Below are 24631 nucleotides of genomic sequence, written 5' to 3' on the forward strand. Positions count from 1 at the left end.
CTATTCCTGAGCGTTATACTAATACACCTGTTTGTTTTGTACACCACCTGTCTTTGTCTCTTGTTTTTTTCGTAAACTCTCCCTAAATATATATATTAATATTTATGAATGTGTGTGTATATATATATATATATATATATATATATATATATACACACATACACAGAGAGGCATTAAAGTGTGTTAAATCAGTATCAAATTAGTGATGCCATATAGGCAGTGCCAAAACATCTCAATCACCTGATACCATTAACGAGCCTGTTAATTAGTTGTTGTTACTACCAGTTTCTCCAGTTTTAAGAATTAGAAAACTATTTCCCATGAACAGGGTTTTGGTATCATGGAATCAGAGGAAACTGATGTCAGAAAAAAAAAAAAAAAAAAAAAAGGAGTGTTGTAGTTTCAAATGTCTTTTCTGCAAGGAAAGGAAGAAGTTTGAGGTTTCAGGTTAGAAATTCTTTACCGAGGAAGTGAGGAGAGAGAGAAATAGATCTGTGGGTTGTGGTTGAAATGTATCACTGCTTCTAGCTTTGTTTCATCTGTGAACACTCCAAACACTCTCTTTACTCTTTTATTTGTTTCAGTCATTCGACTGTAGCCATGCTGGAGCACCGCCTTTAGTCGAGCTAATCGACCCCAGGACTTATTCTTTGTAAGCCCAGTACTTATTCTATCGGCCTCTTTTGCCGAACCACTAAGTGACGGGGATGTAAACACACCAGCATCGGTTGTCAAGCAATGCTAGGGGGACAAACACAGACACACAAACATATATACACACACATACATACATACATATATATATATATATACACACATATATACAACAGGCTTCTTTCAGTTTCCATCTACCAAATCCACTCACAAGGCTTTGGTCAGCCCGAGGCTATAGCAGAAGACACTTGCCCAAGGTGCCACGTTGTGGGACTGAACCCAGAACCATGTGGTTCGTAAGCAAGTTGCTTACCACACAGCCACTCCTGCGCCTATTCTCTTCCACTCTAAAACACATGATGGCTAAACATTTCTCCGTTTACTTTTCTCCTCGTTTTAGGTTTTGAGGAGTGTGGAACCATCTCTTAGCTACTACTTTTCCCAGGTCCACTCTGACCCCAGAATAGTATCACCTAACAAAGTTCCAACTATGTGTCAATTTAGTAAAGTGAACGTGTATTTGCAGGCTGATTTCATTTCTGCCAACACTGACTTCAAGTATGTAATTACAGCCAATAACTTGGGCTCCTTTTATTGAGCCTGGTCGCAGTTTATTTACTTTCGTTTAGAGTCTGGCGGCTGTCTTAGAGGTGCCCTGTGCCAAAAAATATCATTTGTAGCAGACTTTCTCTCGACATTGTTCACATGTGCCTAACTCAGGCTCAGAAGTTACAACCCGAGTTGTTATCTATAATTGTAAAACTTAAAAGTAATTCAATTTCAATATTTTCTTGAAACAATAAATTTCTCTAGAGATTAGGATTTAAATTTCCATCTATGAAAAGTTTATATTCCAAAACATTCTGAAAGGAACAAAAAATTATCCAGCAACTCAGGCTAATACGAACAAGCTTGGTAGGTGTAAAAGACTAACTGGTATCTCTTGTCAAGAGAACAGGCAACAGTTAGATTGCTAATGTTTGGTGTGCACTCTGCTGTCATTATTTGATTGCTGTTATTCTGTGCGTTTGTGCATAAAGATCAGTTGTATTTTGCAGGGTTGCTTTATTTTAACCCCTAACTTAGAAATGGAGAAAGACATAGTGCTAGATATTAAAAAAAAAAAAGTTATTTGGGGCTAGAAATAAAGTGGAAAAGAGTGAAATTCTTCGAGCAGGAATGTTGTCTTATGCAAAATCTGTGATGAGCCCGAATGATGCTGATGACCTGGAGCCGCCTCTGATACACACACTTCAGATCTCACACACAATGTGGAGCTCTAGGTATCTAAGGCTACCTAAATGTAGACTGAACTTCAGCAGGTGAAGCCCGATCAGCTATGACTGACCACACATACAACAGTACACTGAAACCTCATACAGACAAGGACCATTCAATCACCTAAACCAACAATAACAACAATAGACAACAACAACAATACTGAGAATACTTACAAGCTTTCTCTTTGGCCATCAAGCAAAGCTTGACAAAGAGATTTATTTTGTGGAATTGTTTGTAAAATTTGGCCATCTGTGGTGACATAGCCTATTGCCCACTGGCCAAGACGTGTGCAGCTCAACCGGAAAACATAGCTGGAAAGAGAAAATGTATGAGTCTTAAATGCAACAAACTTTATAAGCTATGCATGCGTGTGTGTGTGTGTGTACATATATGTATGTATGTATACTCTTTTACTTGTTTCAGTCATTTGACTGCGGCCATGCTGGAGCACCGCCTTTAATCGAGCAACTCGACCCCGGGACTTATTCTTTTGTAAGCCCAGTACTTATTCTATCGGTCTCTTTTGCCGAACCGCTAAGTAACGGGGACATCAACACACCAGCATCGGTTGTCAAGCAATGCTAGGGGGACAAACACAAACACACACACATATATATATATATATATATAGAAATTCGGGGTGAGTACTATATATATATACATATATACGACGGGCTTCTTTCAGTTTCCGTCTACCAAATCCACTCACAAGGCTTTGGTCGGCCCGAGGCTATAGTAGAAGACACTTGCCCAAGGTGCCACGCAATGGGACTGAACCCGGAACAATGTGGTTGGTAAACAAGCTACTTACCACACAGCCACTCATATACATATTTTTTTAATGTTTTTAATAAGTGCATTATACATGACACCAGCACGAGTATGTTTTAAGTGGTATATATATATATATATATATTACTGGTGCCACTTATAAAGCACTAGTGCTGGTATCATGTAAAATGTACATGCGCTGGCGCCATGTGAAAACCATCCACTACACTCTGTAAAGTGATCGACATTAGGAAGGTCTTCCAGGCATAGAAACAATACCAGAAAAAACAATGGAGCCTGGTGTGACCACCAGCCTTACCACCTCCTGCCAAACCATCCAACCCTTGATAAATAGATGTCAAATGATAATGATGATATACATACATACATACACACACATATCTACATCATCATCACGCATGTGTTTTTGTGTTATGTATGTATGTATGGCTGGCTTTTTTATTCTTTGGAACCTCCTGGCAAACAAATGGTTAGTTTCTTATTTCTTTATTGCCCACAAGGGGCTACACACAGAGGAGACAAACAAGGTCAGACAAAGGGATTAAGTTAATTACATCAACCCCAGTGCGTAACTGGTACTTAATTTATCGACCCCGAAAGGATGAAAGGCAAAGTTGACCTCGGTGGAATTTGAACTCAGGACGTAATGGCAGACGAATTACCACTAAGCATTTTGCCCAGCGTGTTAACGCTTCTGCCAGCTCACTGCCTTTGGTTAGTTTCTATTAAGCAAAACGCCAGCATCAGAATTTACATGGCAACATTAAGAGTGATGTGTCTCATATATTTTCATCTTAAATTAATGCAACACAGGTTTGCTAGCCCTTTTCGACTTTTGAAGCCACATTTTTCCACACTATTGTTTATAATAGTTAGTAATATAACAACACACAGTAACAATTCTGTTGTGTCTGGGGAGAGTCGAAATTTTCGTTGCGTCTTGCAAATGGACAGACTATTGAAAAAGTTGCAAAACGCAATGAAAATTTTAGGAAAATAAAAATAAGAAATAAGTGGAAATTTTTACCGGTGAGTGTGTTACATTATAAGGCACAAAAAGAAAATGGCTCTCCCCAGACACAACAAAATATGCTTCAACACATGAACTCATATAAAGAATCTTGCAAACCAAATCCAAAAACCACACACAGTAACAATGATTATGCGTAAAAATCTGGTTAGAGAAGCTGTATTTCTCACGGCCATTGTCCACGGATGAACTGTTTACATACGTTGCCCAAAAGATCTCTAGAGCAACATATTTTTGTTGTCAATCCTAGGTCTTTTATAGTGATGGTGGCAGCGCAAATAATGACTATGGTGGTGGTGGTGGTGGTGCCCCTAATGACCGAGGTGGTATTTATAAAAACTGGTGGTAGTGATGTTGTTCTAACAAATAATTATCAACCAACACATGCAGTAATTATCAATGTTAATAAAGAAACCACTTAACAAGGCTTGGTATTAATTAATTAGTTACAAATCATTACTGGTTCCATCCCTTATTGCCAACATTCTTTTAGTTCCAGTTACATAACTGGAGGCCATTGGTCGTCAAGTGGATAATGTACTTGATTGAGGATCAGGAGTTTAACCCTTTAGCATTCAAACCGGCTATATCCGGCCAGAATATTTAACCTGTTTTATATTGAAACTGACCAGATCTCGCCTCTCACCTCAGCCCTACCATGTCATTCTAAAACTAAATAATCACATCACTGAAATATCTAAACAATAAAGATAATGCATGTTTAATTCAAAACAATATAAATAAACAAACATCACATTTGACAGAATAATCTGAACACTAAAGGGTTTAAACCAACTGATATCATTGTGTATTTTAGTTTCTATAACCTCAATTCATGTTAGATATCAAGAATGAGATAAATTTTTAAAATACAAATAAGAGAAGATAGAACCAACAGCCATGGATAGCCCTTAACCCTTTCGTTACTGTATTTATTTTGAGATGCTCCGTTTTCTTTTAATTAATTTTAAAAATAACAAAGGATTTAGTAAAATAACTTAATTATCATTAAGCCGGTGTTTGGTGGAAGATTTTAATTCAAAACTTAAGAAAACAAGACATTTGTACTACAGAACCAGAGCCGGGTTGGTATCGAAAGGGTTAGGAATTGTGTCTCTGTTATATATTTTAACCCTTTCATTACTGTAATTCAAAACTTAGTTATCATTCAGCTAGTGTTAAGAACATAAATTGTGACTAAGGTTTGGTGGAAGATTTTAATTCAAAACTTAAGAAAACAAGAGCCAGAGCCGGTTTCAGCCGGGTTGGTATCGAAAGGGTTAATAATCTTGCCACTAGAAAGACTCATGTAATTGATGTCTCTAAAGTGACAAATTGGCAGTCATGTTGGAAAGAATGCTCCAGGGTGTCTGTTTGAACTCTCTATGCTCTGAGTCAAAATCCTACCATGATCAACAATAACTTTATCAATGGTAGTTCTGTAGTTTTAGCTATCACCACCATGACCATGCTGCAGCATTACATATATTCCAGCTGTACAAAAGCTTAAAAATAACCTACCATTAGGTTTTGGATGCCAGACTAGAGAGGGAGTGGTGAGAGCAATTAAACCCTGGAATCCCACATTTATCTTTCAGAGGCAATAAAAAAAAGTATCCATTCCTTTTGATGCTAGGTTCAAATTATCATCATCGATTACACAAATCAATTTTTAAAGAAATGATTTATCATTGTGCTGGTACCAAGTAAAAAGCACCCAGTACACTCTGTAAAGGTGGTTGACATTAGGAAGGGCATCTAGCTGTAGAAACCAAGCGAAAACAGACTATGAAAGATGGTGTGGCCCCTGGCCTTTCCAGTTCTTGTCTAGCCATCCAACCCATGCCAGTATGGAAAATAGAAATTAAATGTTGATGATAATTGTCATCAATTTAACAAACATTTACACACATTGACAACACTTGATCACAAAGGCTTTGAAAATAGAAGATACTATTCTAAGCAGCTAAATGACTTTCTCTAATTGTGCCAACATTATAAGAAAGCTAGTCTTCCTCTCCATTCCCACTGACTACACTACAGCTCCTTAAATGGTTCACCAATGAAGAGAGAATAAGATGTAAACAGCCACTATAATAGAGCAGGTATCCTCAACCGAATTTGGAAGTGACTGAGTTAAAAGTTGGTTGTGGTAATGCAGTTAAATAGTTCCAATTAACGAAACATGAGCCCTGTCAGCTGCCCTCTTAGAATGCAAAATGGAAATTGGATCAGCTATAATGTGGCCCAATTCAGGCGACGATAACATTACGTCCTATTTCTACACAGTTGACAGTTCTGGTGACTGGTCCACTTCAACAAATTATGGTTCAACTTTCAACTAATGTAAGTTTAAATTGAAAAAGAAAACTTAAAAGCAAATGTAACAAGCATGCCACTGCAAAGATCCTGTTCTAATCACACCAATAAACTCATTTTCCTGTTTGAAATATTATCTCAATAGTAACAGATAATGTTAAATAGAGAGTAGGTCAGTGGAATTTAGAAAATTATAATGTATTATGTAAAAAAAACAGTTTACAATTAACTATTTTAACTCACTAATAAGTGGCTATTTAACCCAGATGGGAGGACTAAAAACTGAAGTTATTCCAAAAATTACTCTCTTGGGACTCATCATCATGATCATCATCATCATGATCATCATTGTCGTTTAACGTCCACTTTCCATGCTGGCATGGGTTGGACAGTTTGACTGAGGGCTGGCAAGCCAGAAGGCTGCACCAGACTCCAATCCAATCTAGCAATGTTTCTATAGCTGGATGCCCTTCCTAACATCAACCAATCCGAGAGTGTAGTGAGTGCTATTTATGTGCCGCTGGCATGAGAGCCAGTCCGGCGGTACTGGCATCAGCTACACTCAAATGGTGCTTTTTACGTGCCACCAGCATAGAGGCCAGTAAGGCGGCACTGGAAACAAACACACTTGAATAGTACTTTTTGGATGCCAGACTACAGAGGGAGTGGTGAGAGCAATTAAATCCTGGAATCCCACATTCTGGAAATATGGAACTTAATTTGTTTTTTGTTGTCTTTTTAAAATTTTTTTCTGCTTTCTGAAAGACAACATTTCTATAAAAGACGGGGCAGAAGGATCTCTAGAGATGACTAAGTAACATTCGGGATATATTAAAGTAGGCAAATGGTGTGTGTCTCGGTGGTTGTCAGTGTTTAATCAGATGTTTGAGCAGACCTATAACTAAGAACTTTCAGCCATGACCATCCCATCTTTTTATATAACCTTGACTACATTATCCGATGTGTCCATCATATTGTAAGATGGCAGATGTGATTTGAGATTTGATCACTATTTGTAGTAAGTTAAGTGGCTACACAGAGAGTCCTTTACTTGTGGCTGTTGCCTGGTTGACTTCCTCTCCCATAAGGATACAGTTTGTTATGGCCTGGGATTACAAACAGGGAAAAGATGACTGACATCACATGAAGTTAGTAGAGTCACCATGAGCAGTAATAATGAGTTGTACATTAATAAAGTATTTTAACCCTTTCAATACCAACCCGGCTGAAACCGGCTCTTGCTTTGAGTACAAATGTCTTGTTTTCATAAGTTTTGAATTAAAATCTTCCACCAAACCTTAATCACAATTTATGTTCCTAACACTAGCTTAATGATAACAAAGTTATTTTACTAAATTCTTTACTATATTTAAAGTAATTGAAAGAAACACAGAATATCTCAAAATAAATATGGTAACGAAAGGGTTAATTAGTTAATTACAACTAGATATTATTACAAGCCAGATACAATTCCCTCCTAAACACTTGATCATTTGCATAATTGGGTCTTGATTATTATTTTTTTATCTTTTATCAATGAGAAGTGATTAACTAATTATACAGGGGTGAACTGTGCTCAACCAAAATCAACGGTTCAATTTCAATAATAGTCCAAAGAATTTCCTTTCACCTAAGCTATTTCCATAATGGCAAAATGCATCAACATCACAACATCTCACTCCCTGACAAACTCATCTGTTTGATATTCAGACACTTACATATCACACCCTTTACCCCTTCAAACAGAAATATGGTCCTTGTGTTAGCAATGAACTATCAGTTCAGTTCAACACTTCTTGAGGAGTCCTTTCACTGTGTAATAAATACACTTACATCCACATCTCAGTCAGCAGAAAGAAGTGACTGGAGTTTGCTTGCTTCCTGTCTCAGAAAGTGTAGACAGATTACTGTAAAGATAACACTGTCTAGTACACTTATTTCCTGTCACAGTGTAGATAGATGACTGTAAAGTTATCCGATACTCCACCCAAAAAGGCTAGTCGTCTTTCACCCACACCAAGCAAAAAATGAAGAATTAGAATGAAGGAACAAAGGCCAGTTTATGTAGAAGTAGGTTCCAACAGAAATAGCAGCCACATTTCCCTCAAGTTACACCCTACAGCTTTAGAAAAGAAAAGACACATTGGACAACGTAGTCTCAGGTACACTATACCTAAAAAAGATAAAAACAAAATGGTCAGGACTGGAACGCCCCTGATTATAAGTTTGCCTAATCAGACGTAACTCAAAATTAAACAATAACAACCGCTAAATTTAATGTGAAGAACAACTGGGTATAGCTGACACTTAACATATCTACTGAACACATTACACAATGTGTACGTGTCTCTGGTTACTATTGAAACCCGACTACATCAACACTACATAGTGATTGTACATATTACACAATCTGAAGTAATTGTAATTGCAAAGTGTCGGAGGATTAAGAAGATCTGTGTAGCAAAGACTTTAATGCTGCAACTGATCACCGCCCAACTCAAGTAAGGGAGAGCACTCAGCCATCACATGATTACATGAATTATTAAAACAATGTAGAATCAAGAAATTAAACTAAGATGTTGTAAAATCATCGACATCAGCAATGTAGAGTTGGATTCAATGTCACAGTCACAAGGCTTCCATTGACAGGAATGATAGGAACTGCAGGGCTGTCTGGGAAACAATCTCAACATCACTGATACTCAGGGAATCTGAGAAATACAGAACCTATTTCTTTACTGCCCACAAGGGGCTAAACATAGAAGGGACAAACAAGGACAGACATAGGTATTAAGTCGATTACATCGACCCCAGTGCGTAACTGGTACTTAATTTATCGACCCCGAAGGGATGAAAGGCGAAGTTGACCTCAGTGGAATTTGAACTCAGAACGTAACGGCAGAAGAAATACCTATTTCTTTACTACCCACAAGGGGCTAAACATAGAGGGGACAAACAAGGACAGACATAGGTATTAAGTCGATTACATTGACCCCAGTGTGTAACTGGTACTTAATTCATCGACTCCGAAAGGATGAAAGGCGAAGTTGACCTCGGCGGAATTTGAACTCAGAACGTAACGGCAGACGAAATACCGCTAAGCATTTCGCCCGGCGTGCTAACGATTCTGCCAGCTCGCTGAGAAATACAGAACCATCAGTTTGGTCTGGTCATCGGAGAAAGCTTTTCCTCCTCCTCACAGAATAACTGATCCGAAAGAAGTACGTCAGAGGAAATATTCAACATCAGAGTGCTGACCAAGAAATGTCTGCAACACCAATGCGCAGCATCTACAACAAATGCACTGACCTCGAAAACACCTTTGATCTGTGGGACAGGAGGGTTTGGGGTCACGTGATGAGGCAGGAGGGTTTGAGGTCCTGTAACTCCATCCAAAGAACTCAAGCACTGTATGACAATTCAAACAAGTTCTCCTGTATAACATCATAGAACAGTCCACCAAGGCTGTCTCCTATCTCCAGTGGTTTTCAACAACTGCATAGAAAATATCATCAATCAGGAGACATTACAGGATTCCCACATTTCCATTTACAACGAGGGCTGGTTCCTCTGTAACCTATGTTTTACTGACGATATCAATCTGATGGATGGCAGCAAAGCCAGACTGCAAGAACTTCCCACAAGACTAAAAAGAACACCAGGATTGAATGGAACAGAAGTCGGTCCAGAAAAGAGCAAGATTCTGACCATCATCATCGTTTAACGTCTGCTTTCCATGCTAGCATGGGTTGGACGATTTGACTGAGGACTGGCAAACCAGAAGGCTGCACCAGGCTACAATTTGATCTGGCAGAGTTTCTACAGCTGGGTGCCCTTCCTAACGCCAACCACTCTGAGCCATAGTCAAAATACAGCAACCAATATCAGGCTGATCAAACGAAATAAAACAAAGAAAAACCTCAGATGACTTGAAATATCTCAGATCAATTTTGAGTAAAATGGCAGCTCAGTAAAAAGATTAAAGGCTAGTTTCATCCTGGCTTTATCTGCCATAAGAAAAAGTTAAACAGGCGCAGGAGTGGCTGTGTGGTAAGTAGCTTGCTAACCAACCACATGCTTACGGGTTCAGTCCCACTGCGTGGTATCTTGGGCAAGTGTCTTCTGCTATAGCCCCGGGCCAACCAATGCTTTGTGAGTGGATTTGGTAGACGGAAACTGAAAGAAGCCTGTCGTATATATGTATATATATATATGTATGTGTGTGTGTGTCTGTGTTTGTCCCCCTAGCATTGCTTGACAACCGATGTTGGCGTGTTTATGTCCCTGTTACTTAGCGGTTCGGCAAAAGAGACCGATAGAATAAGTACTGGGCTTACAAAGAATAAGTCCCGGGGTCGATTTGCTCGACTAAAAGGCGGTGCTCCAGCATGGCCGCAGTCAAATGACTGAAACAAGTAAAAGAGTATATGGAAAAGCACTTCCATAGATTTTTCATGAAGCTTAAACTAGACAAGTGCTTAGCGGCTTTAAATTTTATATACATCCAATTTATAACTCTTCAAAATATTAAAAACTATCCAAAAGTAGGACAATGAAATAGTATTTATTTTCCATTTTGCAGTTAAGGCCAGAAGTCATGTTAGACTAGAGCTATTGTAAGATGATTAACTCAGAAAAATAATGTTGAGTGAAGGACCTATGATAGGGATAGCTCAAGTGCCATGAGGAATACATCATGTTTATATAAGTGCTTCTCTCTCTCTTGTCTTACTGGTATCAAAACTGGGACAAAAGCCACAAGTATAATGATTAAGAGCTAATTACAATAGAATAAAACAATAGCTTCATTCATTAAGTATCTCTTTCCTCATTACTACACAAGTGGTTTTCACTTCTCTTTCTGATATTTATCTTTTCTTCATCTTGTTGTCATTGCTGCGATAAACGTATAAATCTCTGAGTGTTTATTAACCAAATTTTACCGATTAAACATCAACAACCAAATCAGAGAAATTACTAGTTTAGATCATATTAAGTGCTGTATTCACATCATATTTCATTATATTATGTTGGTGGTAAGAAACTCTCAAGAGAGCTGAACTGCAGGTCTTCAGAGAAAAAAACCCACACTCAGGCAAGTGTTTTGGTCCTCAACTTATTACACCCTAAGGGGGCTGGGCAGCATCCAAGTCATGACTCCAGGGTACTCTTCTGTTGAAACTTTTTAGCCATTTGGATATTAGAGGCTTGTGTTTTTAAACCACTTAGAGATCTCATCTACTTGTAACTCGCCTGGAGTGACTCAGATTTCAAACTTATTTATACTGAAAGAGCCTAGAAAAAAGCAGATTTTAGAAAACATGAATTTGAAGTTCACTGGATTTTTTAATTTTGTATTTGCTGAGGTTAAGAAAACATTGTTGATTTTAAATTTTGGACAAGAATAGGGCATCATTGTTTAACATCTGCTTTCCATGCTGGCATGGTTTGATATGGAGATAGCCAGCTGGGAGCTGTCAAAACCCCAACTGTGTGTTGTGGCATGGTTTCTATGGCTGGATGCCCTTCCTAATGCCAACCACTTAAGAGTGTGCTGGGTACCTTCACTGGGTACCTTCTATGTGCCACTGAGATGGGTGTGTTTATGCAGCACTGGCATGGGTGCATTTACACAATACCAAACCCTGAAAGGGCAAGCCTGTATGTGCAGAAGACAGTGATTTTATTTAGCTTGACATATCAAGTACAGCAAATCGCTCCATCTAGTCCCAGACTCAACAAAATTGCATCAAAATATTTACATTATATTATATTCATATTAAATGTATTACTTTATAGTATAGCCACAGGTATGGCTATGTGGTTAAGATGTTTGCTTCCAAATCACATGGTTTCATGTTCAATCCTACTGTATGGCACCTTAGTGAATTTAATAGATAGAAACTCTCAACCAAATCCATTTAGAAAGACACCCCTTGTGTGTGTGTGTGTTTTACTGTCTTGGCATCATGTAATAATTGTGAATGAGTGTCACCATCATACAAGTGATGTCATTCATCTTCCATGAAAACATATCAAGCCATTATCATTATCACTGTTATATACTTTTAATCCTCATGTTTGATGTAATCATTTGCTGGGGCACACCTAGTGCCCTAGGGTAAGTGAAGGTTAAGAGATGTTGAAATATAACAGAAAACTTGGCGAGGAGAAGTGGTGAGGGCAGTAGAGAGATACCTCCATATAATACAACACAAACATTTCAATTAATGAGCATTTTTCTAAGGATGTGAGCAGTACTTGTCAGCACAATCTTTTGGATTTCTTTGAGACATGGGTCTTCTGGGATGTTGTCCAAATGTTTCTGGCATCCCTTGTTTATCATACTTAGGATACCTTCAATAACAGGAACAGTTTTTGCATTAAGATACCACAACTTTTGCATGCCACCAAGATTGACTTTGCTTTCATCCTTTCCGGGTCAATAAAATAAATACTAGTTCAGGACCAGAGTTAGAAATCGACTTACCCTCTCCCTCAAAATTGCTGGCGTTGTGCCAAATTTGAAACCATTATTATCATTATTTCATTTATGCACAACAGATTACACTGTTAAGGAACAGTTTCTAATGCACAATTATTATTATTATTATTATCATCAAGATTGCTTCTGTTTTCAGCTGTCATATTTTCTAGTAATCTCTATTTCCAGGTCTATTTCTTTGGATAATTTCTCTATTTTTTTTGGTTAAGAAGTTCACTTTCCAGCCACAAGGGTTCAAGTTCTATCCCACAGTATGGCACCATGGGCAATGTCTTCTACAATCACCTCAAGTTGACCAATGCCTTGTGAGTGGAATTTGGCAAAACAGAAACTATACAGCAGCCTGTTGAGCATAGCGTCATCATTTTACACCTGCTTTCCATGCTTCATTGGCTGGAATCCAAGTTAGTTTATATTCGGTGTTATTGCCCTAGGAGGGCAATAACATTTCATAATTGGCTTTGCTTCTATGGTTAGATATCCTCTCACCAACCATTTTACAGTGCACTAGGTGCATATTTTTTTTTTTACGGTGCTACAGCTAGAGAGATTGTCAAGCTCTCAACAAGACTAAAAAGACCTCTTGGCTCTATGCTGTTTCCTCCTATTTGCCAAACACTTTCCGGGGGCGCCTTAAGAACAGTTTACAGAAGCAGCACTAGGGAGGTAGCATTGTTTCTATCACATTAGACAATGGCAAGTCAGATCATCATCATCATTTAGCGTCCGCTTTCCATGCTAGCATGGGTTGGACGGTTCAACTGGGATCTGGGAATACAGAAGGCTGCACCAGGCTCCAGTCTGATCTGGCAGTGTTTCTACAGCTGGATGCCCTTCCTAACGCCAACCACTCCGTGAGTGTAGTGGGTGCTTTTACCAGCATGGAAAAAGTGGGCACAAAAATGATATATTATTGCTTGTTGGGACTAACACTTTTAGTTGGAAGACATCTCCTTTCTGGATCGACCTTAATATCTGGCCATTTAGCCTTGATCTCCCCATCTTTGTAAATTGGTATATCCCAGAGTATGGTAGTGTTGTCATTCTCTCACACCCTATCACCTGTATATCAATACTGTCTCTTTTTAGGGTACTGCAGGCATAATGTCCAATGATTGAAAGCCCCAACTCTGTTATGGCTGTAGATGCAGTGCTTCTAAGCCAAGACTGAGCAGCCAGGGACTGTGGTGGTTTCTTCCCATTCCTGACATGTTCTGTAGTTAATGGGTTCTGCTATATCATAGGCTGCTGAAGGTTTCTAGTGAGGAGACTTTTATTCAAGAATTCTTCAATCTCAAATTTGAGTTCTGTGCTTCTCAGCCAAAATTGTTTTGTTTTGTTTTACTTTCTAGGTATTCAGTTTTTTCAGGTATTAGCCATGTAGCAGTTTCTCATGCCATCACTGATTTCAAATTCTGGCACAAAGCCAGCAACTTTGGGGGAGGGTATAAGTCAATTCAACTGACTCCAGTGCTCAACTGCTACTGCGCAAGAGTGGCTGTGTGGTAAGTAACTTGCTTACGAACCACATGGTTCCAGGTTCAGTCCCACTGCGTGGCACCTTGGGCAAGTGTCTTCTACTATAGCCCCGGGCCAACCAAAGCCTTGTGAGTGGATTTGGTAGACGGAAACTGAAAGAAGCCCAACGTATATGTATATATATGTGTGTTTGTGTGTCTGTATTTGTCCCCCCAACATCACTTGACAACTGATGCTGGTATGTTTACGTCCCTGTACCTTAGGTTCGGCAAAAGTGACTGATAGAATAAGTACTAGGCTTATAAAGAATAAGTCCTGGGATCGATTTGCTCGACTAAAGGCGGTGCTCCAGCATTGCCGCAGTCAAATGGCAAACAAGTAAAAAAGAAAAAAAAAACCAAAAAGGCAAAGTCAAGTTTGGCAGGATTTGAACTCAGAATGTAAAGACAGACAAAATACCACTAAGCATTTTGCTCAGCATGCTAATGATTCCGCCAGCACACCATTGTTTTAATATCAAAAATAAGAAGGTAGAGTAGATAGACCAGCGCAGTCTAGAATTCAACTTTACATTTCTCTGACCCATGATTAAAAAATTAAATACCCAAAGTATAAAGTTATTTAGTTCAACAATACTTCAAACAACTTTCTTATTTCTTTACTACCCACAAGGGGCTACACACAGAGGGGACAAGCAAAGATAGACAAATGGATTAAGTCGATTATATCGACCCCAGTGCGTAACTGGTACTTATTTAATCGACCCCGAAAGGATGAAAGGCAAAGTCAACCTTGGTGGAATTTGAACTCAGAATGTAGCGGCAGAGGAAATACCACTAAGCATTTCACCCGGCGTGCTAACGTTTCTGCTAACTCGCCGCCTTCAAACAACTTTCCTTAAAGAGTTAATGCCAGTAGGAAAGGCATGAACACCATACGATTATCACATTGACTTACCTTCCAGGTTTATTTACATACTTCTGCAGGCGTACCTTCACCTCATCATACGTAAGGAATGCTACATAGCCTGGATGTGTTACTGCAAGTACATTCCAATTCCGCAACAAATTTGTCCATGGCTGGAATAATCTGGAAATGCAAGAAAAGCCAGTTTATATATGTATGTATATAATATATATATATATGTCATCATCATCATTTATTGTCCATTTTCCATGTTGGCATGGGTTGGAGAGTTTGGCAGGAGCCACACCAGGTTCCATAGTCTGTTTTGGCTTAGTTTCTACAGCTTGATGCCCTTCCTAATGCTAACCACTTTTCAGTGTATTGGGTGCTTTTTATGTGGCACCAACACCAGTGCCCTTCATGGGTGAGCATTACCAATAAAGTTTTAGGATATCTATTCTGCTGTGGTGGATGGGTCATCTCGAATACACCAATGTGCCATATATCTCAATCTTGTGTGTGTGTATATGTGTGTACACACACACACACAAATGATGAGAAATAGTTGAAAATGTACTAAATTTTTTTTATATATTTGAATTACTATTTTTTCTTCTTTTTTTTTTTTTTGCAGAATAAAACAAGTGATATTTTCCCACATACATATCATCATCATAATTTAACATCCATTTTCAATGCTGGAATGGGTTTGTAAGGTTTGAGAGGCTCTTACAGGCCCAAGGACTGCATTGTGCTCTAGTGTCTGCTTTGGTATGGTTTCAACTACTGGAAGCTATTAAAAAACATTAGAATTATTTTCACATAAAAAGTGCTTAACTGAAAATAAAAATTGTGGACCTTTTTTTTTGTGTATTCTACATATAATTCTGATTTTATAGAAGTACTTATGTGTGTATGTGTGTGTGTGTGTTTTTGTAATAGATTAAAAGGATAGACAAGCAAACAACTGGTATTGGATCAGATTACAAAATATATTTAACCCTTTAGTATTCAGATTACTCAGTCAAATATAATGCTTATTTATTCATATTCATCATCATCATCGCTTAATGTCCGTTTTCCATGCTGGCATGGGTTGGACGGTTCAACTGGGGTCTGGGAAGCCAGGAGGCTGCGCCAGGCCCAGTCTGATCTGGCAGTGTTTCTACAGCTGGATGCCCTTCCTAACGCCAACCACTCCACTGTTTTGAATTAATCCTGCAATATCGCGTGGCTGTAAGATTTCAATGATGTGACTGTTTAATTTCAGAATAACATTGTAGGGTAGGTACATGATGCTGGATATAGCTAGTTTGAACATAAAACAAGTATAATATTAGGGCCAGATATGGTTGGTTTAAATGCTAAATGGTTAAACATAAAGAGTGAGCTGTTACAGGAGCAAAGATCAAAAGAGGTTGATAAGAATTTTCATAATGGTTACAGTATATGCAAGCATTCTCCCAGAAGTTATATGGTAGGTTTGAATTATTGGTATTAGGTTATAATTCAGACTTACCATATGACTGTTCTGGGAGAATATTAACATCTATCATAACAATTATGAACATTCATCTGACCTTTCATCAGCCTCTTGTAATCTATATTCCTGCAACAACTCAACCATCATCTTTAACCCTTTAGTATTTAAACTGGCCATATCCGGCCAAAATATTTAATCTGTTTTATGTTCAAACTGACCAATGTTATTCTACGTTAGGTAATTACACCATCAAGATCTTGAAGATATGAGATAATGCATGATTAATTCAAATCAATGGGAATCAATAAGCATTATGTTTGATAGAATAATCAGAACACTAAAGGGTTAAATATATGTCATAATCCGACCTGATACCAGTTGTTTACTTGTGTATCCTTTATTCTGTTGTACATGTACATGCTTAATTGAAACACTACCCATAACCAATGTTCAGTAGGCAGCAATATCTTCCCTGCTTTTTTGGTTGCGGTTCAAGTCAGAGTTTAGGCAACAAATGAATCTGAACACTAATCGCATGTACCTGTAAATCTACAGCATCAGATGCAATATTCCCTGTATTATATATATATATATATATATATATATATATATAGGCACAAGTGTGGCTGTGTGATAAAGTAGCTTGCTTACCAACCACATGGTTCCAGGTTCAATCCCACTGCATGACACCTTGGGCAAGTGTCTTCTACTATAACCTCAGGCTGACCAAAGCCTTGAGTGGATTTGGTAGACAGAAACTGAAAGAAGCCCATTGTGTATGTATATATATATATATATATATATATATATGTGTGTGTGTGTGTGTGTGTGTGTGTGTGTTTGTACTTCCACTATTGCTTGACAACTGTTGCTGTGTTTACATACCCGTAACTTAGCAGTTCGGCAAAATAGACCGATAGAATAAGTTCTAAGCTTACAAAGAATAAGTCCTGAGGTTGATTTGTCCAACTAATGGTAGTGCTCCAGCATGGCCAAATAAAAGAATATATAGGTGATGGTGTGGCAAGAAGTTTGCTTCACAACCATGCGCTTCTGGGTTCAGTCTCACTGTGCGGCACCTTGGGCATGTGTTTTCTATTCTAGTCCTGGGCCAACCAAAACCTTGTGGGTGGATTTGGTAAACGAAAACTGAAAGAAGCTTGTCGTGTATGTGAGCGCGCGTGTGTATGTGAGCGACCATGTGTATGTGAGCGTGCGTGTGGATGTGAGCATGTGTGCGTATGTGTGCATCTGAGTGTCTCCTTGTCCTAGCATCACATGACAGTTGCAAAAATGACTGTCACTACCATACAAGCAGTGTCATTCTCGTCCAATATTCCACAAAAACATGTCCGGCCATGGGGTAAATTTACCTAGCTTAGGAACAGATGAGGGTCAGTAACGGGAAGGGCATCCAGTCATAGAAAACCTGCCTCAATAAACTTTTGTTTGACCCATGCAAGCATGGAAAAGTGGACGTTAGAATGATGGTGGTGGTGATGATGATGATCACACACACACATACACAGAGGTTATACAAAATATATATAGATATGATTAGACATTATTCTGCAGTCTCATTATAGATGACTGACTTCAGTGTAATCTGGAACAAATCAATACACCTGACAGGGACATTTCCAATAGATTTGCTCTGATTGCATTCATTCACTGCTCATCATTCACTTCAACCGATGCAAATCACTTGACCTACTAGAAATAGTAGTCAAATCTCCTTCAAATAATGCCTACTGTCTGAAATGAAGGTCACGCAGGATAATGAACTTTCCCTTCATACAGGACGAAGACAGGATGGTCACAGTTGGAATGCCTCTGATCTGTTTGATCAGGGCTGACCTTGGGCTAAACAGTAACCACCACCTCTGCTCTTTATTTTTCAACACACGTACACACACACAGTGTACTGGTGCTTGGCACGACTCATCGCTACCTGCTCATGAATATGTGTGGTGATGGTGGTGGTTTGGACACAAGTGTGTATGTGTGTGTGTGTGTGTGTGTGTGTAGTAATGCTGGTAGTTAAGATGTGTTATGGTATGTAGTGTAGCAGTGATACGTGTGTGCGTGAACAAAGCAAGCACAAAGTAGCAGAGCACGGTAATGATAATGTATGTGTTGTAGTGGTGTGGTGACAGCATAAAGTAGAGGCGCAGGTGCTAGTTCATAGTTGCAACATGTCTATAAGTTGTGGTGGTCACCAGCATAGGATTTGGTGTGAGCAGAGTGCATGAGAAACTGAACAGGGTGATTAGATTAACGAGGTAAACTCATGTGTGTGTGTGTGTAGCGAGAGAGAGAGACAGACAGACAGACATTCCAAATGTGACCATCTTGTTTGTATAAAGACATGCTCACCTACATTATTTAATGTCCTTTTTTTTTCTATTTAACCTTTTTCCTGTGAAAAATAGGTACATCTACTCAAAATTTCATTACCCCCAACTGTGGAAAGTAATTTTATAGTTACATATACCAGTTTATCTTTCATATTTGAAACCATTTTTATTTTGTTGAGATATGTCACATTTACTAAGGCCACAGAATTTGTAGAAAACACCAATTCTATTTTTTGATAGAAATTTAACAAAAACACCATTTGAGCGTGGCCGTTGCCAGTACCGCCTGACTGGCCCTTGTACCAGTGGCACGTAAAAGCACTCTCGGAGTTGTTGGCATTAGGAAGGGCATCCAGCTGTAGAAACTGCCAGATCAAGATTGGAGCCTGGTGCAGCCATCTGGTTTCGCCAGTCCTCAGTCAAATCGTCCAACCCATGCTAGCATGGAAAGCGGACGTTAAACGATGATGATGATGATGATGGAATAATGATGAAATTTAATTTCACAGCTGAAGGATTAACACTATATTGTGATATTTTGAGTAAGTCTAGTAACCATACAGAGACTCCTTAGTTTGGCTCCAGTGTGTGTGCGTGTGTGTTTCGTAGTTGATTAAAGTGAAATAAGTGAGTTTTGTGGTTTGTCTAAGGATAAAAACAACAAAAACAATTACTACAACAGGGGAAGGTTTTGAACTCACAACTCTTCAACTCACTCATCCAACACTTCAACCACTGACCCTCTTAACCAACAAATAACTACTTTGGTATTATTCTCCACTTCTCTGCCAGACATCCACCCACTTGCTTTCCAGCACCAATTGGAGTTTCACCAATTATCTCTCAAAGAATACATTCAGTCGAGTTACTTCCTGCTGGGAGTTCTTCCATTGGCACCACTTGTAGAAGAGTTTACCATGAACAGGTGGGTGTTGTGGTGTTGTGGCTGGCAGAGCTCTTCTTAGCATTGGTAAATTGTAGGAAGGAATTTTTGTTTTGTTTTGTTTTGTTTGTCTTTCTTATTTGAACATTGCATGTCTTGAGCGAGTGTCAGGTTCCAGCGCTGAGGTTTTGGTGAGAGTTATCAGTAAAGTTGTAAATTCCACTGACGTAGGACAGCATGGCCCAGGGCTGAATCAGTAAGATGAGAAAGATGGTATATAGTGTGGTGGCGTGGGGTGGGGTGGGGGACACACAACATGATGTCAATCAGCACCATTCATTCAACTTTTGGTGAACATTTTTTTTGTTCTTCCTTATCTTCCCTTCATATGTCTGTACACTGGAAGACTTGTCTAAGAGAAGGTGTGGGAGGAGGAGAAGACTAACTCACCACTTCCCATCATTCCTCTCAATCCCCTCGTCGGTAATTTATTTTATCAACTTCCAAACTATCAATGGAACCTTTATGTGGTAACGCGATCCATTAGAAATAGCAGCCAAATTTCTATCAAATAACGCCTTACAGCCTTAACCCTTTAGCATTTAAATCGGCCATATCCGGCCAAAAGTATTCTGACTGTTTTATGTTCAAACTGGCTAGATCTGGTCTCTCACACCAACCCTACAATGTCATTTTAAAAATTAACAGTTACCTCATCAAAATCTCATAGCTACAAGATAATGCATGATTCGTTCAAGGCAATGAGGATAAAAAAAGCATTAATTTTGGCAGAATAATGCAAACACTAAAGGGTTAAACATGAAAGTACCAATCAACTATTGCAGGTGTAGATATTCATGGTTGGATTACTATTGATGTGATTCAATTATAGTTGACCTTGGGTTAAACAACAACAACAACTTGATGAACAAATGACTAAGTCAGCCCTTGTGTAGCATTTAAAACCAGAGAGGAAAAAGCCCCCAGGAATTGTTTGAAATGGCAGTACCAAACACAGAATCAGTGATGGAAACAAATAACCCACAGATTCTTCTTAACCTAGCTTCCTCAGTACCACTGTACCAATCCCAGTTCTCAAACAACTCATGATTATGTTTGGCTTTATAAACCTAGCTGACCCATCCCTACAATAAACACACCAACCTTATACAAAGAATACAAGAAAAACAGTGCTTAAAATATTTCTCTATTTCAAAGACCATTTTTAAAGAGAGACTGACAGACAGACATTGTTCCTGGAATATTAAATATGGCAAAGATTCAGCAAATCTGGAATTAGTTTATTAAACTAAAGAACTCTCACTAATTAGCTAATTAATGTTTTATTATAATAAAGTTATAAAAATAAATAACATGACCAGGATATTAATGTAAAAGTCATCGTCAATTAAGATGTTAGCTTTATCTTATTCTCTCTCTGTTTTAACTTTATCCTGCTCTCTTTGTCTGATGGTCTCTCTCTCATTCTCTCTCTCTCTCCGAGATGGTAGTTTATTGTCTCTGTCTTTTAGTTGTAACTCTCTCTCTCTCTCAACTAAGATGAACAATGACTGATAATACTGGTGGTGATGATGATGATGATGAGCACAAGATTCTTTTTTTCAACAATTTCTTCGCGTTGTGTGTGTATGTGCAATTTACAAATTCTGTGTGTGTGTGTGTTAACTGTGTAAGTGGTGTGTATGTGTGTGTGAACCGTGTTAGTGGTGTGTGTGTGTGTATGAACTGTGTTAATGGTGTGTGTGTGTGTGAACCGTGTTAGTGGTACGTGTGTGTGTGAACCGTGTTAGTGGTGTGTGTGTGTGTGAACTGTGTTAGTGGTGTGTGTGTGTGAACTGTGTTAATGGTGCGTGTGTGTGAACCGTGTTACTAGTGTGTGTGTGTGTGTGTGTGAACCATGTTAGTAGTGTGTGTGTGTGTGTGTGTGTGTCGACCATGTTAGTGGTATGTGTGTGTCAACTGTGTTAGTGGTGTGTGTGTCAACTGTGTTAGTGGTGTGTGTGTGTGTATATGTCAACTGTGTATGTGTGTGTATATATACTATGTAGGTTGTGTGTGTATGCATGCAATTTATTTAACCTGTGCGCATGTGTATGCTTTATAATTCAGTTATGTATTATAGTGTGTGTGTGTGTGTGTGTGTGTGTGTGTGTGTGTAAATCATTCCACCACCACCACCACTCAAGTGGATCACCAAGTCAGGAAGTACAACAACAAACCTTTATGTCAGAGAGAAGGTGGAGGGAGGGGGTGCTCAAACTGACAGAACTCTTTAGAAGCCTACTACCAACAACACGAGGAGGGAGAGGTGGTAGTAGTAGTAGTGGTGGTAAAAATAGCATTGACTGGTCATTCTGTTGGTAATGGAATCACCATAACCTGCATGTGACCAATGAAAGTACAATACCGGGGATTATTGACCTACCTTTACTGGGGAAGGTATCGACCTTACAAGACCTTTACTAAGGAAGGTGGCAGCCTGGCAAGACCTTTGACACATTTATACCAGGGAAGTTGACAGCCTGACAATAGCTTTGACCCAACTTTACTCAGGAAGTCTAGCAAGACCATTGACTCAACTTCACTAGAGGAGAGATGTCCGCCTAGCAAGACCATTGACCCACCTTTACTAGGAAAGGTGTCAGCCTAGTAGGGTTGTTGACCAACCTTTACGAGGAGAGATGATTCAAGAAATACTTTCAAGCATTCATTCTAAAAAGTCCAATTCTATACCACTAGTACCACCTGTATACCACTGTATATATTTCTTTACTACCCACAAGGGGCTAAACACAGAGGGGACAAACAAGGACAGACAAACAGATTAAGTCGATTATATCAACCCCAGTGCGTAACTGGTACTTGTTTAATCAACCCCAAAAGGATGAAAGGCAAAGTCGACCGCGGCGGAATTTGAACTCAGAATGTAACGGCAGACGAAATACCTATTTCTTTACTACCCACAAGGGGCTAAACACAGAGGGGACAAACAAGGACAGACAAACAGATTAAGTCAATTATATCGACCCCAGTGCGTAACTGGTACTTAATTTATCGACCCCGAAAGGATGAAAGGCAAAGTCTACCTCAGCAGAATTTGAACTCAGAACGTAGCGGCAGATGAAATACGGCTACGCATTTCGCCCGGCATGCTAACATTTCTGCCAGCTCGCCACCTTTCAGTATACCACTGTATATGCCATTATCATCCTACTGTGTATGTCACCATCATACCACTCACACAGTTGTATGCCTTCTTGTAAAACATTTGCACCAAACAATCTTATGGTAATGTAATGTTTGTTACCACTTCAAATGGTTGTTCTGTTCGCAATGACATTACTATTTTTTAACCCCAGGAGAACAACTTCTCCAGATGGTTAACGACAAAACCTGTATCCAATATATTGCGAGCAGAGAAGCAAACCCTTACCGTCTAGCAATTTGACAGGACCAGTAGACCAGCTTGGAGAAGGTATTCTCTCGGAGTTAAAAAATATTAGTAATGTCACTCCGAACAGAACAGCCATGCTGAAGTGGCAACAAACAACACTTTCCAGCAAAGTTGCTACTTGTATCTTTTATAGAAATTTTAGAACTACCTACTTTGCTTGTTGCAAATTCTTATGGCAGTTACATCCAAATTTTAAGGAGTCCAGTTTATTTAACCCTTTCGTTACTGTATTTATTTTGAGATGCTCTATGCTTCTTTCAATTACTTTAAATATAACAAAGGATTTAGTAAAATAACTTAGTTACCATTCAGCTAGTGTTAGGAACATAAATTATGACTAAGGTTTGGTGGAAGATTTTAATTCAAAACTTATGAAAATAAGACACTTGTACTCAGAGCCAGTTTCAGCCAGGCTGGTAACGAAAGGGCTAATATAAAAATTGGCATTGACAGTTCAAACTCTGTACTAGTCAATTATCAATCATGAAATTCAGGAAATATAAGAGACAAGTCAACCTCTTTATGAACAACTGACCTTGTTAAATTAACAGCCAAATCACTCTCAAATCTCCATACTATTTTAGAACACATTAGATAATGTAGTCATAGATACACTATGACTGAATAAAAGAAAGGACTGTAACAACCAGAAGAACACCTGCTAGATCAGAGCTGACCCAAAGCTAAAAATGTTTACTTACCTTGTAAACACATCAAATTCAAAAACAGAAATGTAGTCATTACACGTTAAGTCTATGGTAGATTTTAGCGCCATTGCTTCCAGTGGAGAACCGATGGAGTGGGTTTCATGCAGCGTTACTCGAAATAATTTCCATGGAATAATGGTTCTGAAAGTTGAAAAAAAATTAATTATAAGACACTAATTAAATTGATGAACTGGAATATATAAAAGTAGTCTATAACAGAAAAGAAATCATTATCATCATCACTGAATGTCCGTTTTCCATGCTGGCATGGGTTGGATGGTTTGACAGGAGCTGACCAAGGCTACAATTGTCCCTTTTGGCATGGTCTCTACAGCTGATGCCTTTTCTAATTGCAAACCACCTTACAGAGTGTACTAGTTGCTTTTTATGTGGCATTAGCACAGGTGCTTTTACGAAAAGCAAAACAATATCAAAAACAAAAATCATAGCTGTTAAAAAAAAAGCAAAAAGAAAGCAAATGTGAATGTATGCATAGGGGTTTCTTCGCTTAATTAATGACAGCACAAACCACATTATCAATGAAGAGATAAACCTAAAACAAGAGATGTTCCATTCTCTGAAAAAAATGAACTTCAACATGTCTGTCTATAGCAGTGCTTTTCAAACTTTTTACTGGAGCGGAACCCCAAGGAAACATTCCATTGGCTCGAGGAACCCCTGTGCAATAATTTAATAGTTTTATGCACACGTATCTGCACAGGAGACTTAAAAATTACTGCCGATTTTAGCAGTTTTGTAA

The 24631-nt window shown here is 38.7% G+C and overlaps 1 protein-coding gene across 3 annotated transcripts in view; it reads right to left on the reverse strand.

Annotated features, from left to right (window-relative positions):
- Positions 1-24631, reverse strand: part of LOC115221506 (E3 ubiquitin-protein ligase CBL-B) — a 123251-nt gene that overhangs the window by 33473 nt on the left and 65147 nt on the right. For all 3 annotated transcript variants that reach the window (XM_029791705.2, XM_029791706.2, XM_029791704.2), the window contains exons 2-4: positions 23866-24012; positions 15018-15149; positions 2109-2246 (exon numbers count right to left, since the gene is read on the reverse strand). In XM_029791705.2, the coding sequence (XP_029647565.1) occupies positions 2109-2246; positions 15018-15149; positions 23866-24012 (417 nt within the window). The remainder of the gene's footprint in view (positions 1-2108; positions 2247-15017; positions 15150-23865; positions 24013-24631) is intronic.

Source organism: Octopus sinensis, linkage group LG18, assembly GCF_006345805.1.
Source record: "Octopus sinensis linkage group LG18, ASM634580v1, whole genome shotgun sequence".
Classification (NCBI taxonomy): domain Eukaryota; kingdom Metazoa; phylum Mollusca; class Cephalopoda; order Octopoda; family Octopodidae; genus Octopus; species Octopus sinensis.